The following is a 17,804-nucleotide window of genomic DNA, read 5'->3' on the forward strand; positions in this document are numbered from 1 at the left end:
GTGGGTTTTCGCCGGGTGCTCCGGTTTCCTCCCACAGACCAAAGACGTGCAGGTTAGGTGGATTGGCCATGCTAAATTGCCCTTAGAGTCCAGAAAGGTTAGGAGGGGTTATTGGGTTACGGGGATGGGGTGGAAGTCCCAATGGGCCGAATGGCCTCCTTCTGCACTATGTGTTCCATGTTCTAAGAACTGTACAATGAGATAATTGTGTCACTTGAGTACCGTTTAAGAAATGTACCTTTAAGAAATGGAGCTGCTCATATTACTGGAGTGATGTCAAGAGTGTGGGTGGAGTTGAGCTCTACTTCTGCTTTTTAGTTTCAGTCTGAGAAGAGCTTGTGTGTGTCTGTGTTTTTCAGGGAGCTGTATCTGAAGTCTGCCATCCAAACACTATCTTAATCATTTGGTGAATTCAGAATTATAAATGATTTCAGTATTGAATGTGCTCATGTTTAGAGGTTTTTGGATGTTAAAAGAACAGCATACAGATTATTTAGTGTTTTATTCTTGGGGGGGGGGGGGGTGTATTTGAATGAATGGTTGCTAAGATATTCACTGTTTTCAAAAGAGTAACTTGAGTTCATGGATTAAACATTGTTTTGTTTTAAAAAAACACTGGTCCATTTTCTGCTATACCATACCTGTAGAGTGAGCCGTGTGCTCCCCATACCACAATCAATTAAAAGTTGTGGGTCAGGTGAACTCCATGTTACACTTTGGGGTTCTCTAAACCCTGACCCATAACAATTGGGGGCTCGAGGGGGATAAAAGACCATCTATTGGATTGGCTTAGTGAACTTAAAAACAGTGAGGGGTGAGCATATTGTGGTTGCTTTTCAGGTGTGATATTCTAGTTTAAGTGGGGAGTGTGTTGTGGACAATTGCTCTTTCAGAGGCTCAGAGGTTTTTGGGGGTGGAGACGGTCACACGCAGTACCTTCCGGACAGAGACTAAAAGCAGACTGTTAGATTTGGCAAAAACATTGCAGTTATCATGCGAAAAGATGAGGTAATTATGGCGGTGGTTAAGCATTTAAAGTTGCCTGAGATAGAGTTTGACTCATTGGAAATGGCAAAAATTCAGTTGCAAATTAAACAAATGGAACATGAGAAAGAATTAAAGCAGCTTGAATACGAAAGAGAGAGCGGAAAAAGAAGAGAGCGAAGAAAGGAGAAACGAAAGAATAGCCCTAGCAGAACAAAAAGAAAGAGAGATAGAGATCAGGGAAAAAGATAAAGAGAGAGAGTTTGAACTTCAGAAAATGGCCATGAAACATGACAGTCAGCTAAAATTGGCAGACGTAAAGGGAAACATACAGTTGGATGATAGTGAGAAAGAGCGTCAAAGGCGAACACGTTTATTTAAATATGCCCAAGCATTGCCAAAGTTTGGCGAGAAGGAGGTAGAAGCCTTTTTCATTTCATTTGAGAAGGAGCTAAACAAATTAAATGGCCACAGGACATATGGGTATTACTGATTCAAACAAAGCTGGTAGGTAGGGCTAGTGAAGTGTTTGCATCACTACCGGAGGAGGTATCTGGGACGTATGAGGAGGTGAAAAAATCCATCTTAGGTGCATATGAACTAGTGCCTGAAGCCTACAGACAAAGGTTTAGAAATGTAAGGAAAGAATTTGGTCAAACATACATGGAGTTTGAAAGGCTCAAACAGAGTAATTTTGATAGGTGGATAAGGGCTTTGAAAATAGACCAAACGTATGAAGCTCTCAGAGAAATTATACTTTTGGAGGAGTTTAAAAATTCAATTCCTGATGCAGTGAGAACTCCTGTTAAAACTGTGAGGTTAGCAGCAGAAATAGCAGATGATTATGAATTAGTTCATAAATCAAAGCTTGGTTTCCGACGTCAGTTTCAGTCGGTGAGGGATAGGAACTGGAGACATGAGAAATACTCAAGTGGTAAAGGTAAAGGTGATCTGATGGGAGATAATAAGGAGAGTGTACCTCAGATTAAAAAAGAAATCCAGGAGGGTGGAAAAGAAATGAAAAGTTTCAAATGTTTTCACTGTAATAAAGTAGGCCATGTAAAGTCACAGTGTTGGTGGTGGAAGAAAAGCACTGGGAAGGCTGATGTGGTAAAACAGGATAAGACAGTGGGGTTTGTTAAAGTGGTAAAGGAAAGCCCAAGTGAAGCAAAGGAGGTGCAAAAGATCAGCCAGATCAAGAGGTGGTTGATAAGAAGGTGCCAGATCTCTTTAAAGAATTTACTTGTGTGGGTAAAGTTTACTCATGTGTATCAGGAGGAGTAGGTAAAGAAGTCACAATTTTAAGAGATACGGGAGCTAGTCAATCTTTAATGGTAAGAGATGAGGAGTTATGTAGTTTGGGTAGAATGTTGCCAGAAAAGGTAGTAATGTGTGGAATTCAGGGTGAGAGGAGTAGCTTTCCATTATATAAGGCAAGGTTGGAAAGTCCAGTGAAGAGTGATGAAGTGGTAGTAGGAGTAATAGAGAAATTATCTTGTCCAGGAATACAGTTTATCTTGGGTAATGATATAGCTGGATCGCAGGTGGGAGTGATGCCTACTGTGGTTGATAAGCCAGTGGAAAAATCAGACAACTGAAGTATTGAAGGACGAATATCCTGGGATTTTTCCGGATTGTGTAGTTCCAAGGTCGCAAAGTCACAGGTTAAGACAAGAGGAGAAATCAAAGAGTGAAGATGAAGTTGAAGCGCAATTATCAGAAACGATTTTTGATCAGATGGTTGAAAAAGAACAAGTGGAGGATGAGGCGGATATTTTTAGTTCAGGAAAATTGACAGAGTTACAACAAAAAGATCTAGAAATAAAACGGATGTATCAGAAAGCATACACGGAAGAGGAATCTGAATGTATACCAGAGTGTTATTACCGTAAAAGTGATGTCTTGATGAGAAAATGGAGACCTTTACATATGCAGGCGGATGAAAAGTGGGCAGAAGTTCATCAAGTAGTATTGCCGGTAGGGTATAGAAAGGAGGTGTTGCCAGTTGCACATGAGGTACCAGTGGGAGGTCATTTGGGAATAAGGAAAACTCAAGCTAAAATCCAGAAACATTTTTATTGGCCTGGACTACATAAAGATGTGGTAAAATTTTGTCAATCATGTCACACATGTCAAGAGATAGGGAAATCTCAAGCAGTGATAAAACCAGCGCCCTTAATACCCATTCCAGCATTTGAGGAACCTTTTACATGGGTCCTAATTGATTGCGTAGGACCACTTCCGAAAACAAAAGTGGGAATCAAATATCTTTTGACTACAATGGATGTGTCTACTAGGTTTCCAGAGGCCATTTCAGTACATAATATTACAGCTAAAATGATTGTGGAGGAATTACTTAAATTCTTTACTAGATATGGACTACCCACAGAATTACAATCGGATCAAGGATCACATTTAACTTCAAAGTCATTCAAAGAAGTTATGGATAGCTTAGGAATAAAACAATTTAAATCAACTGCTTACCACCCAGAATCGCAGGGAGCAGTAGAAAGGTGGCATCAGACATTAAAGACAATGTTGAGGGCTTATTGTCAAGATTATCCAGAGGATTGGGATAAAGGAATTCCATTCGCACTGTTTGCAATTAGGGATTCACCTAATGAATCAACCAATTTTAGTCCTTTTGAACTAATTGAGGTAAGAGGACCACTTAAATTGATTAAGGAAAAATTGGTGGATGATAAATCGGAAATTACATTATTGGATTTAGGGAACGATTAAATAGAGCAGGTGGATTGGCTAGACAACATTTGAAAGTTGCACAAAATGTGATGAAACGGGTCGCAGACAAGAAATCCAAAGTTCGTAGTTTTGCCAGTGGAGATAAAGTTTTAGTGTTGTTACCAGTGGTAGGTGAACCTTTAAAAGCTAGGTTTTGTGGACCGTATCAAATTGAAAGGAAATTAAGTGAGGTGAATTATGTGGTAAAACACCAGATAGAAGGAAGAATCACCGAGTGTGTCATGTGAATATGCTTAAAAGGTACTTTGAAAGGGAAGGAGAGAAAAAGGAGGAGGTTTTAATGATTCTAACTCAAAGTGACGAACCAAATCCAGATGACTATGATTTCGACATACCTCAAATTAAATTGGAAAATGAGGATGTTCTTAAAAATTGGGATAAATTGTTGGGTTATCTTCCAGAGGAAAAACAAACTGACCTGAAAGAGTTATTGATATCACATGGGCAAGTTTGTAGAGATAAATTGGGAAGTACTAAAATGGCTATACATGATGTAGATGTGGGAAATGCTTTTCCAATCAAACAACATCCATATAGGCTTAACCCTTTAAAATTGGCACAGGTTAACAAAGAAATTGAGTGTATGCTTAAAAATGGCATAATTAAAGTGGGTTGCAGCCAATGGAGCTCACCCACAGTGATGGTGCTTAAACCGGATGGTACCCAACGGTTGTGTGTGGACTATAGAACGGTTAATGCAGTTACAAGAACGGACTCTTATCCTTTTGGAGGATTGCATTGAGAAAGTGGGACAATCAGATTTTATTTCCAAACTGGATTTATATAAAAGGTTACTGGCAGGTACCTTTATCCAAAAGGGCGCAGGAGATTTCAGCTTCTGTGACTCCAGATGGTATATACCAATTCAAAGTTATGCCATTAGGCATGAAAAACACCCCAGCCACATTTAAACGGTTAACTAACAAAGTTGTTTCAGGATTACCCAATTGTGCGGTATACATCGACGATCTCACAATTTTCAGCCCAACATGGACAGAACATTTAAAACATCTGATGGAGTTATTCGATCAACTTCTGGAGGTGGGTTTGGTGATAAACCTAGCTAAAAGTGAATTTAGAAAAGCCCGAATCACTTTCCTCGAGGAGTTTTCGATACCCTCAAGACGACAGGAAATATTTCTTGGCATGAGTGGATTTGATCAAACATTTGTGCAAATGTTTTGTAGCGTGATTGCTCCACTGATGAACTTGCTGAAGAACCGTCGAAAATTTCAATGGACAGCGGACTTTCAACAGGCATTTGACTGCCTGAAAACTGTGATAACCAATGCTCCTGTGTTGGAGAATTGCAAGGGACTCTATGATCAGATTGAACTAAATTATCTGACTTTAAAGAGAAATGCCGAGGCGTAGAGAAATGGATGGATCGTGCAGAGACCTTCTTATTCAAAGTGACTGTCAATAGAGACGAATTTCAGTTGGAGGAAGAAGGAAAAAAAATGGACTATATTATTGTACCTGTTTGCGTGTGTTGTGTTTTTGAAACAAAAAGTATATTTACTGTGTGCATTTCTTAAAGGATGGTTAAAAGGTGAAAAATGAAGCCATCTTGAAGTTGATGGTTTATTTTTTTTTCTTGGGGAGGTGTCACGTGGAAGTACCCATTAAGAAATGTACCTTTAAGAAATGGAGCTGCTCATGTTAGTGGAGTGATGTCAGAGTGTGGGTGGAATTGAGCTCCACTTCTGCTTTTTAGTTTCAGTTTGAGAAGAGCTTGGATGCGTCTGTGTTTTTTTAGGGAGCTGCATCTGAAGTCTGCCATCCAAAGACTATCTTAATCATTTGGTGAATTCAGAATTATAAATGATTTCAGAATTATGTAAACACGAATGTGCTCCTGTTTAGAGGTTTGTTAAGTTTTTGGATGTTAAAAGAACAGCATACAGATTATTTAGAGTTTTATTCTTTAGGGGGTGTATTTGAATTAATGGTTGCTAAGATATTCACTGTTTGTTTTAAAAAGGTTAACGCGAGTTCATAAAATAAACATTGTTTTGTTTTAAAAACCACTGGTCCATTTTCTGCTGTACCATTCCTGTAGAGTAAGCCGTGTGCTCCCCATACCACAATCTATTAGAAGTTGTGGGTCAGGTGAACTCCATGATACACTTTGGGATTCTCTAAACCCTGGCCCACAACTACTGGCACAAAGCATCCGCGGACTAGCACCATTTTACTTTAATTTCAAGCTGCGACTGAAGGTGTGAAACTTGGTTGACTGGGCATCAGATGAAAACAACATTGATGAAATCCACCCCATCTGACTAGTTTGCCCTCAGCCGCAACCATCACACACTGATGCCTGTGCAGGTAACTCACCATCATTGGAGGAGAAAAAGGAGAAAGAAAGATGATAAACGCACAGCAGTCTCAGAATACCAGAAACGTTTAAACAAACCAACGCAATTACAAACAAAAACATCATCTGGATCAGTGGAATAAACTAATGAAAAATGTATACAAACAAATTAAGGCCAGAAAGAATGTAATCGTTAAACATGCCTTTAAGTCACACAGTGAATATTGTACAACAGGAAGGTTCAGGGTGGTAATCTACTGGTTATTTTCCAAGGCACATAACGTGCTAGAATAGGGAACTCAAAGACATGGGTGAGATTTTCCCAGACTTTGGAATCCTGACATCGGGATCAAATTGGAGTTCTGTGGTTGGTGGAGCAACTGTTCATGGAGACAACTTCCTAATTGGCTGTCCATGAGCTATCCAGCGATTAGATATGGATATAATCAATCCAGCAATTAGATACGGAGATGCCCCCAGTTGCAAATTTAAAGGAAAAATTTCAAAGGGACCAAACCATTGGCGGAAGCATTTGGGCCACGGCTACCATCATTCTTACCAATAAGCCCCAGTCTGCGGGATGCAGCCGTTGGCTCTGATGTTCTCCAGGCCTGGGCAACTCTGTTCGCAGTTGTGCGGGGACAGCGCTCCTAGGCTGACAGTGTTGCAAAGTTTCCCCTAATTGGGGTTTTGAGTGTGTAAATCGGCTGCTAGACTCAAGTTCTGAGGTTACCCCGATAGGGATCACCAATATTTTCCTGGCCCCATGATAACTCAGCCCTCATGGATTTCAGTTCAGAGGGCGAAGGAACTTACTATGAAAGGTGCTCCATCTCCCACAGTCCATAGGTGGATTCACCATGATAAATTGCTCCTTAGTGTCCAAGGATGTGCAGTTGGGTTCTGGGGTTACGGGATAGGGAGAGATGGATGGCGGAGTGGATATGGGTAGAGTGCTTTTTAAAGGGCCGGTGCAGACTCAATGGGCCAAATGGCCTTCTTCTGCACCATAGGGATTCTATGACCTGAACAGAAGAAGTGGCATAACAGATGAATAGGGAAAATGAAAAGTGATATAAACGGAGGAAGAGGAGGGCAGGAGAAATGAAGGTAGTCAGAAGGAGAAAGAGACAAATAGATGGAGGTACTGTCGCAAATTGAAAAAAAGAGTTTTGTCATGAGAATGTTGTTTGTAGAAATGTTTGGCTGCTCATATTACTGCAGTGATGTCAGAGTGTGGGTGGAGCTGGGCTGTCTGTCAGCTTTTTACTTTCGTTTTAGGCTGTTTGCTGCAGGGTGTGTTTTAGATTCGTTTTCAGTGTTGGAGCTGAAGCCAGACAGAGCAGGTGTACTGCTGTTCTCTCTGCCATGAAAAGACTATCTCTTGATCATTTGGTGAATTCAGAATTATAAATGTTCTCAGTAGTGAATGTAATCCTAATGTGCTTCTGTTAAAAGGTGTTTCTTTTGTCGTCTGGAAAGTTATTAAGGATTACTTAGTGTTGTGTTGTATTCTTTTTAATTTTTTTTAAGAGTATCCAATTATTTTTTTCGAATTAAGGGGCAATTTAGCATGTTCAATCCACCTAGCCTGCACATCTTCTGGGTTGTGGGGGCGAAACCCACGCAAACACGGGGAGAATGTGCAAACTCCACACAGTGACCCAGAGCCTGGGTCCCAGATCGAACCTGGGATCTCGGCGCCGTGAGGCAGCAGGGCTAACCCACTGCGCCACCGTGCTGCCCCAGTGTTGTATTCTTTGGGGGTTGTATTTGAATTGATGGTTGCAAAGATGTTCACTATGTTTTAAAAAGGTTAACTTGAGTTCATAGAATAAACATGTTTTGCTTTAAAAAATACTTTTCCATTTATGCTGTACCACACCTGTAGAGTGGGCCGTGTGCTCCCCATACCACAATCTATTCAAAGTTGCGGGTCAGGTGAACTCCATGCTACACTTTGGGGTTCTCTAAACCCTGGCCCGTAACAGTTTACTAAAAAGGACACCATGTGGCTGCAATCTAGGTGGGAGTGGAAAATAAAAGGTTATTAGATAGAACATGCAAGAAAGCAGAAATGGCAATATTGATAAAGGAGGGGACTGACATACGCAATTAAAGTGGTTTATTAAAGATAAACGGGATTATTAAAACAATGGGCAGGATTCTCCGGCCTCGTGTTTCTCGGCGGTGGGAGGGGGCCCTGTACCCTTCGGTGGGCTGGGGTGCATCTCCAGCAGGACCAGAAAAACCCACCGCCAGCGAGTGAATGGCCGGAGAATTCCAGCCAGTGGTTTTGGATTACATGATAGAAATCTATAGACAGATCAGGAGATGAGCAGGAACAGTTATTCTCGGATATTCTAACTGCCCACATAATTGACCAGGACTGGGAGAGAAGTAACTGGAAGAAATAAAAGGAATATTTTCCCAAGTGTGCGCAGGGCTCCTTCCCATAAAAGGTGAGAAAGGAGCTAAATGTAGGTGCGCACCTTTGGAGCAATGACAGTAACTTGGTAAGGTTTAAGATGCAAAATGAAACGCAGGATCCTCCGGAGCTAATACTTAAAAAAAAACATGAGTGCCCAATTATTTTTTCCAATTAAGGGCCAATCCACCTATCCTGCACATCTTTGGGTTATGGGGGCGAGGCCCATGCAGACACGGGGAGAATGTGCGAACTCCACACGGACAGTGACCCAGGGCCGGGAGTGAACCTGGATCCTCGGTGCCGTGAGGCAGCAGCGCTAACCACTGCGCCACCGTGCCGCCCCTCCGGAGCTAATACAAACATACAATTTTACTAATCCAGCTAGGATGACCATTATACTCAACAAATAAACAAAGATAGAATTTTCTTTTTTTTTTTTACGTTTAGTGTACCCAATTCATTTTTTACAATTTAGCATGGCCAATCCACCTACCCTGCACATCTTTGGGTTGTGGGGGCGAAACCCACGCAAACACGGGGAGAATGTACAAACTCTATACGGACAGTGACCCAAAGCCGGGATTGAACCCGGGACCTCGGCGCAGTGAGACAGCAGGGTTAACCCACTGCGCCACCGTGCTGCCTAAACGAAGATAGAATTGATTATTTTTACACACTGGGTTTATGGACAATGGAGGCTAAATGCCCCCCTCTTTAATCCCCACTGACGTTCTTTATAGGAATTCAAAATCTTTTTAAACCTTCTCAAGTAGGAAGCAATAAACATAACATGCCAAATGGGAAAAGCTCATTATACCCAATCATGCTGACAATGATGCTCTATTATCCCTTTACTTGAGAATAGCTAAACACAAACATTTTGAAAAATAATTGGATGATCTTATTCTGAAAGTGAGATGAATTGTAAAGAACCGATTATTATACTTTCCAGGTAGGAGAAGGTGGAAGGAAGTTTTGAGGGGCTTCCTCAAAGAGATTTTTCTGTGCTTTATTTTCTCTTGTCAATATGAACAGGATATTGCTCATTAATTTCTGTATATTTGCAACATTTAATTTCTCAAATTTAAGCATTCACTGTTGGGACGGCAAATATTTAGCCCAAAAAAAACAGTTCACATGCAGGCTCTCTTTACCTGGGCAATTACTTTCGCCATCTTCCAGTTTTCGCTTCTTAATGTTGCGCTGAAATGATTTTTAAAAATTGAAAATCAATTTCCAAGATCTGGGACAAAACAAATGGAAAGTGTAGCTGGAGAACGAGAGAGTTAGCAAAGCCATGGGGGGGCCCTAGAGCAAATGTCAAAATAAACTAAAAGGCCAAGTAAAAATACATCTAAAAATACACAGAACCAAGAAGCAAGAGAAATTAAATTGTCAAGAGGCAGATTGCAAATTGCAAGCACGAGAATAGTCTTATTTCTGTTTTTAAAAAATTATGTATACATTGTTCTATATTCCACAAATGCTGCCTTGTTTGATTGCTGAAACCACTAATATATAGGAGGGAATCCTCTATTCCATTTTGTGGGCATCACGGTAGCACAGTGGGTAGCACTGTTGCTTCACAGCGCCAGGGCCCCAGGTTCGATTCCCGGCTTGGGTACTTGTCTGTGGAGTCTGCACGTTCCCCCAGTGTCTGTGTGGGTTTCCTCCGGGTGCTCCGGTTTCCTCCCACTTGTCCCAAAGACATGCTTGTTAGGGGAATTGGATATTCTGAATTCTCCCTCTGTACCTGAACAGGTCATTTCACAGTAACTTCATTGCAATGTTAATGTAAGCTTACTTGTGACAATAAAGATTATATTATTCTAAACAGCTGTATAAAGAGACCCACGCATTGCGAAAACCTACTTAAGTATCGACTTGCTCGCTGCTGATATAACCATCCAAGCCGAACAATTTGTTACAGTATCCCTCATTCTAACCCGTAACTTCCTCAGATTGATGAATCAGCGGTAGACTGCCATTCTCTAGTGACTTACTTGCGTTTGAAATGGAAAGCGCCGTCTCACCCAACCTTTCAGACTCAGGCAAAGTGAGACTGAAAAAGTGAAGTGGGTCCATGGCTCCAGTGGCGAAGTGCAAAAGGAGCGGAGCGAAGAAGCACGAACTGCTGTAAAGCAGGTGAGTTTAAAGGAATCATGAAAGGGAGAAGGTCCAAGGTGAGTGAACGGGATGTGGTGGGAATCCCTTGTGGGTGGAGTGGTGGGGGCAAGGTGGACCATATCGGGCTCAGTCTGTGTATTTAAAATAGTTACTCTGAAGTTAGAAGTGCTACTTTTTCTTTCTATCTCTTTCAGAGTAACAATGACTGTAAAACTGGCACATTGCCCCCTTCCCACGCACCGCCTCCACCCCCTCTCCCCACACAGCCTCCGCCACCCCTCCCCACACCGCCTCCGCCACCCCTCCCCACACCGCCTCCGCCACCCCTCCCACACCGCCTCCGCCACCCCTACCCACACCGCCTCCGCCACCCCTCCCCGCACCGCCTCCACCCCCCCTACCCGCACCGCCTCCACCCCCCCTCCCGCACACCGCCTCTATCACCCCTCCTCCTCCTTGCCTCCACCCTCTCCTGCACCCTCCACGCCTCTATCCCCCTCACACCTCCCCGCACCGCCTCCACCCCCCTCCCCCGCACCGCCTCCACCCCCCCTCCCGCACACCGCCTCTATCACCCCTCCTCCTCCTTGCCTCCACCCTCTCCTGCACCCTCCACGCCTCTATCCCCCTCACACCTCCCCGCACCGCCTCCACCCCTCCTCCCCCGCACCGCCTCCACCCCTCCTCCCCCGCACCGCCTCCACCCCTCCTCCCCCGCACCGCCTCCACCCCTCCTCCCACGCACCGCCTCCACCCCTCCTCCCCCGCACCGCCTCCACCCCCGCACCGCCTCCACCCCTCCTCCCCCGCACCGCCTCCACCCCTTCTCCCCCGCACCGCCTCCACCCCTCCTGCCCGCACCGCCTCCACCCCTCCTCCCCCGCACCGCCTCCACCCCTCCTCCCCCGCACCGCCTCCACCCCTCCTCCCCCGCACCGCCTCCACCCCTCCTCCCCGCACCGCCACCACCCCTCCTCCCCCGCACCGCCTCCACCCCTCCTCCCCCGCACCGCCTCCACCCCTCCTCCCCGCAACGCCTCCACCCCTCCTCCCCCGCACCGCCTCCACCCCTCCTCCCCCGCACCGCCTCCACCCCTCCTCCCCCGCACCGCCTCCACTCCTCCTCCCCCGCACCTCCTCCCCCGCACCTCCTCCACCCCTCCTCCCCCGCACCGCCTCCACCCCCCTCCCCACACCGCCTCCACGCCCCCCTCCCCACACCGCCTCCAGCCCCCCTCCCCACACCGCCTCCAGCCCCTCCCCCCACACCGCCTCCAGCCCCCCTCCCCACACAGCCTCCACCCTCTCCTGCACCCTCCACGCCTCTATCCCCCTCACACCTCCCCGCACCGCCTCCACCCCTCCTCCCCCGCACCGCCTCCACCCCTCCTCCCCTGCACCGCCTCCACCCCTCCTCCCCCGCACCGCCTCCACCCCTCCTCCCCCGCACCGCCTCCACCCCTCCTCCCCTGCACCGCCTCCACCCCTCCTCCCCGCCTCCACCCATCCTCCCCCGCACCGCCTCCACCCCTCCTCCCCCGCACCGCCTCCACCCCCCTCCCCACACCGCCTCCACGCCCCCCTCCCCACACCGCCTCCAGCCCCCCTCCCCACACCGCCTCCACCCCTCCTCCCCCGCACCGCCTCCACCCCTCCTCCCCCGCACCGCCTCCACCCCTCCTCCCCGCACCGCCTCCACCCCTCCTCCCCCGCACCGCCTCCACCCCTCCTCCCCCGCACCGCCTCCACCCCTCCTCCCCCGCACCGCCTCCACCCCTCCTCCCCGCATCGCCTACACCCCTCCTCCCCGCACCGCCTCCACCCCGCACCGCCTCCACCCCTCCTCCCCGCACCGCCTCCACCCCTCCTCCCCCGCACCGCCTCCACCCCTCCTCCCCCGCACCGCCTCCAACCCTTCCCCCGCACCGCCTCCACCCCCTCCCCTGCACCGCCTCCACCCCCTCCCCTGCACCGCCTCCACCCCCTCCCCTGCACCGCCTCCACCCCCTCCCCTCCGCACCGCCTCCACCCCCTCCCCGCACCGCCTCCTCCCCCGCACCGCCTCCACCCCCTCCCCCGCACCGCCTCCACCGCACCGCCTCCACCCCCTCCCCCGCCTCCACCCCCTCCCCCGCACCGCCTCCACCCCCTCCCCCGCACCGCCTCCACCCCCTCCCCCGCACCGCCTCCAGCCCCCCTCCCCACACAGCCTCCACCACCCCTCCCACACCGCCTCCACCCCACAGCCTCCACCACCCCTCCCACGCACCGCATCCACCACCCCTCCCACGCACTGCATTCAACCCCCCCTCCCCCACACCGCTACCAACCCCCCTCCCCACACCGCCTCCACCCCCCTCTCCCGCACCGCCTCCGCCACACCTCCCCACACCGCCTCCGCCACCCCTCCCCACCTTCAACCCCCCCCCTCCCCCACACCGCTTCCAACCCCCCTCCCCCACACCGCTTCCAACCCCCCTCCCCCACACCGCCTCTAACCCCCCCTCCCCACACCACCTCTAACCCCCCCTCCCCACACCACCTCTAACCCCCCCTACCCCACACCGCCTCTATCCCCCCTCACACCTCCCCCTCACACTCCCATCCCCCCTCCACCGCCTTCAACCCCCCCACCCCCCCTCCCCGCACCGCCTCCACCCCCCCCTCCCCGCACCGCCTCCACCCCCCTCCCCGCACCGCCTCCACCCCCCCTCCCCGCACCGCCTCCACCCCCCCTCCCCGCACCGCCTCCACCCCCCCTCCCCGCACCGCCTCCACCCCCCCTCCCCGCACCGCCTCCACCCCCCCTCCCCGCACCGCCTCCACCCCCCCTCCCCGCACCGCCTCCACCCCCCCTCCCCGCACCGCCTCCACCCCCCCTCCCCGCACCGCCTCCACCCCCCCTCCCGCACACCGCCTCTATCACCCCTCCTCCTCCTTGCCTACACCCTCTCCTGCACCCTCCACGCCTCTATCCCCCTCACACCTCCCCGCACCGCCTCCACCCCTCCTCCCCCGCACCGCCTCCACCCCTCCTCCCCCGCACCGCCTCCACCCCTCCTCCCCCGCACCGCCTCCACCCCCTCCCCGCACCGCCTCCACCCCCTCCCCCGCACCGCCTCCACCCCCTCCCCCGCACCGCCTCCACCCCCTCCCCCGCACCGCCTCCACCCCCTCCCCCGCACCGCCTCCACCCCCTCCCCCGCACCGCCTCCACCCCCTCCCCCGCACCGCCTCCACCCCCTCCCCCGCACCGCCTCCACCCCCTCCCCCGCACCGCCTCCACCCCCTCCCCCGCACCGCCTCCACCCCCTCCCCCGCACCGCCTCCACCCCCTCCCCCGCACCGCCTCCAGCCCCCCTCCCCACACTGCCTCCACCACCCCCCCCACACCGCCTCCACCCCACACCGCCTCCAACCCCCCCCCCACACAGCCTCCACCACCCCTCCCACGCACTGCATTCAACCCCCCCTCCCCCACACCGCTACCAACCCCCCTCCCCACACCGCCTCCACCCCCCTCTCCCGCACCGCCTCCACCACCCCTCCCCACACCGCCTCCGCCACACCTCCCCACACCGCCTCCGCCACACCTCCCCACACCGCCTCCGCCACACCTCCCACACCGCCTCCGCCACACCTCCCACACCGCCTCCGCCACCCCTCCCCACACCACCTTCAACCCCCCCTCCCCCACACCGCTTCCAACCCCCCTCCCCCACACCGCCTCTAACCCCCCCTCCCCACACCACCTCTAACCCCCCCTATCCCACACCGCCTCTATCCCCCCTCACACTCCCATCCCCCCTCCACCGCCTTCAACCCCCCCACCCCCCCTCCCCGCACCGCCTCCACCCCCCTCCCCGCACCGCCTCCGCCCCCCCTCCCCGCACCGCCTCCGCCCCCCCCTCCCCGCACCGCCTCCGCCCCCCCCTCCCCGCACCGCCTCCGCCCCCCCCTCCCCGCACCGCCTCCCCTCCCCGCACCGCCTCCGCCCCCCCCCTCCCCGCCTCCGCCCCCCCTCCCCGCACCGCCTCCAGCCCCCCTCCCCACACCGCCTCCAGCCCCCCTCCCCACACCGCCTCCAGCCCCCCTCCCCACACCGCCTCCAGCCCCCCTCCCCACACCGCCTCCAGCCCCCCTCCCCACACCGCCTCCAGCCCCCCTCCCCACACCGCCTCCAGCCCCCCTCCCCACACCGCCTCCAGCCCTCCTCCCCACACCGCCTCCAGCCCCCCTCCCACACCGCCTCCACCCCCCTCACACCTCCCAACACAGCCTCTTCCATCCCCCTCACAGCTCCCCACACCGCCTCCAGCCCCCCTCCCCACACCGCCTCCAGCCCCCCTCCCCACACCGCCTCCAGCCCCCCTCCCCACACCGCCTCCAGCCCCCCTCCCCACACCGCCTCCAGCCCTCCTCCCCCGCACCGCCTCCACCCCTCCTCCCCGCACCGCCTCCACCCCCTCGCCCGCACCACCCCCTCCCCCGCACCGCCTCCACCCCCTCCCCCGCACCGCTTCCAACCCCCCTCCCCCACACCGCCTCTAACCCCCTCCCCACACCACCTCTAATCCCCCTACCCCACACCGCCTCTATCCCCCCCTCACACCTCCCCCTCCCACTCCCATCCCCCCTCCACCGCCTTCAACCCCCCCACCCCTCTCCCCGCACCGCCTCCACGTCCCTCCCCGGACCGCCTCCACCCCCTCCCCGCACCGCCTCCACCCCCCTCCCCGCACCGCCTCCACCCCCCCTCCCCGCACCGCCTCCACCCCCCCTCCCCGCACCGCCTCCACCCCCCCTCCCCGCACCGCCTCCACCCCCCCTCCCCGCACCGCCTCCACCCCCCCTCCCCGCACCGCCTCCACCCCCCCTCCCCGCACCGCCTCCACCCCCCCTCCCCGCACCGCCTCCACCACCCCTCCCCGCACCGCCTCCACCACCCCTCCCCGCACCGCCTCCACCACCCCTCCCCGCACCGCCTTCACCACCCCTCCCCACACCGCCTCCACCACCCCTCCCCACACCGCCTCCACCACCCCTCCCCACACCGCCTCCAGCCCCCCTCCCCACACCGCCTCCACCACCCCTCCCCACACCGCCTTCCCCCCACACCGCCTCCAGCCCCCCTTCCCACACAGCCTCCAGCCCCCCTTCCCACACAGCCTCCAACACCCCTCCCCACACAGCCTCCAACACCCCTCCCCACACCGCCTCCAGCCCCCTCCCCACACCGCCTCCAGCCCCCCTCCCCACACCGCCTCCAGCCCCCCTCCCCACACCGCCTCCAGCCCCCCTCCCCACACCGCCTCCACCCCCCCTCCCGCACACCGCCTCTATCACCCCTCCTCCTCCTTGCCTCCACCCTCTCCTGCACCCTCCACGCCTCTATCCCCCTCACACCTCCCCGCACTGCCTCCACCCCTCCTCCCCCGCACTGCCTCCACCCCTCCTCCCCCGCACCGCCTCCACTCCTCCTCCCCCGCACCGCCTCCACCCCTCCTCCCCCGCACCGCCTCCACCCCTCCTCCCCCGCACCGCCTCCACCCCTCCTCCCCGCACCGCCTCCACCCCTCCTCCCCCGCACCGCCTCCACCCCTCCTCCCCCGCACCGCCTCCACCCCTCCTCCCCTCCACCCCTCCTCCCCTCCACCCCTCCTCCCCGCACCGCCTCCACCCCTCCTCCCCCGCACCGCCTCCACCCCTCCTCCCCCGCACCGCCTCCACCCCTCCTCCCCCGCACCGCCTCCACCCCTCCTCCCCCGCACCGCCTCCACCCCTCCTCCCCCGCACCGCCTCCACCCCTCCTCCCCCGCACCGCCTCCACCCCTCCTCCCCGCACCGCCTCCACCCCTCCTCCCCCGCACCGCCTCCACCCCTCCTCCCCGCACCGCCTCCACCCCCTCCCCCGCACCGCCTCCACCCCCTCCCCCGCACCGCCTCCACCCCCGCACCACCTCCACCCCCGCACCACCTCCACCCCCGCACCACCTCCACCCCCCCATCCCCCACACCGCCTCCGCCCCCTCCCCCACACCGCCTCCGCCCCCTTCCCCCACACCGCCTCCACCCCCTCCCCCCACACCGCCTCCACCCCCTCCCTCGCACCGCCTCCACCCCCTCCCCCGCACCGCCTCCACCCCCCTCCCCACACCGCCTCCACCCCCCTCCCCACACCGCCTCCACCCCCCTCCCCACACCGCCTCCACCCCCCTCCCCACACCGCCTCCACCCCCCTCCCCACACCGCCTCCACCCCCCTCCCCACACCGCCTCCACCCCCTCCCCACACCGCCTCCACCCCCCTCCCCACACCGCCTCCACCCCCCTCCCTGCCTCCAACCCCCTCCATCCCCCCTCCCCCGCACCGCCTCCGCCCTCTCCCCCCGCACCCCCCTCCATCCCCCCTCCCCCGCACCGCCTCCGCCCTCTCCCCCCGCACCCCCCCTCCCCCGCACCGCCTCCGCCCTCTCCCCCCGCACCCCCCCTCCCCCGCACCGCCTCCGCCCTCTCCCCCCGCACCCCCTCCCCTCCTCCAGCCCCTCCCCCGCACCGCCTCCACCCTCTCCCCCCGCACCGCCTCCACCCTCTCCCCCCGCACCACCTGCACCCCCCTCCCCTCCCCCGCACCGCCTCCGCCCTCTCCCCCCGCACCCCCTCCCCTCCTCCAGCCCCTCCCCCGCACCGCCTCCACCCTCTCCCCCCGCACCACCTGCACCCCCCTCCCCTCCTCCAGCCCCTCCCACACCGCCTCCACCCCCTCCCCCACACCGCCTCCACCCCCTCCCCCACACCGCCTTATCCCCCTCCCTGCCTCCACCCCCTCCCCCACACCACCTCCACCCCCCCTTCCACACTGTCTCCCACCCCCCCCCCCCTCCCTCCCCACACCACCTCCACCCAAGAGATCATGCACAATCCTCTCCTTCTGAAATACTCACTGCACTATCCAAACCATCATGGCTGTTGGTTAACATTATAGGTTCTGGCACAGGCAAGTTGAGGTCCGAATGAATAGTAGCCAAATCCGAAATATTCAAGAGGGGTTCCTGAAATGAATACATCTACAGTTAGATAATTTATAACAAAAACACTACTTTGGCCATACAATGTGTAATGAGCAAATCAGTGTGGACATTGCAATACTGCATGTGCTCTAATAAAGGAAGCCAATTAA

The 17,804-nt window shown here is 54.8% G+C and overlaps 1 protein-coding gene across 1 annotated transcript in view; it reads right to left on the reverse strand.

Annotated features, from left to right (window-relative positions):
• The window catches only part of psme3 (proteasome activator subunit 3), a 48,619-nt gene that overhangs the window by 14,671 nt on the left and 16,144 nt on the right, over positions 1-17,804 (reverse strand). The window contains exons 4-5 of the mRNA XM_072487292.1: positions 17,569-17,676; positions 9,653-9,701 (exon numbers count right to left, since the gene is read on the reverse strand). Coding sequence (XP_072343393.1) covers positions 9,653-9,701; positions 17,569-17,676 — 157 coding nt within the window. The remainder of the gene's footprint in view (positions 1-9,652; positions 9,702-17,568; positions 17,677-17,804) is intronic.

This window comes from Scyliorhinus torazame, chromosome 21 (assembly GCF_047496885.1).
Source record: "Scyliorhinus torazame isolate Kashiwa2021f chromosome 21, sScyTor2.1, whole genome shotgun sequence".
NCBI lineage: Eukaryota > Metazoa > Chordata > Chondrichthyes > Carcharhiniformes > Scyliorhinidae > Scyliorhinus > Scyliorhinus torazame.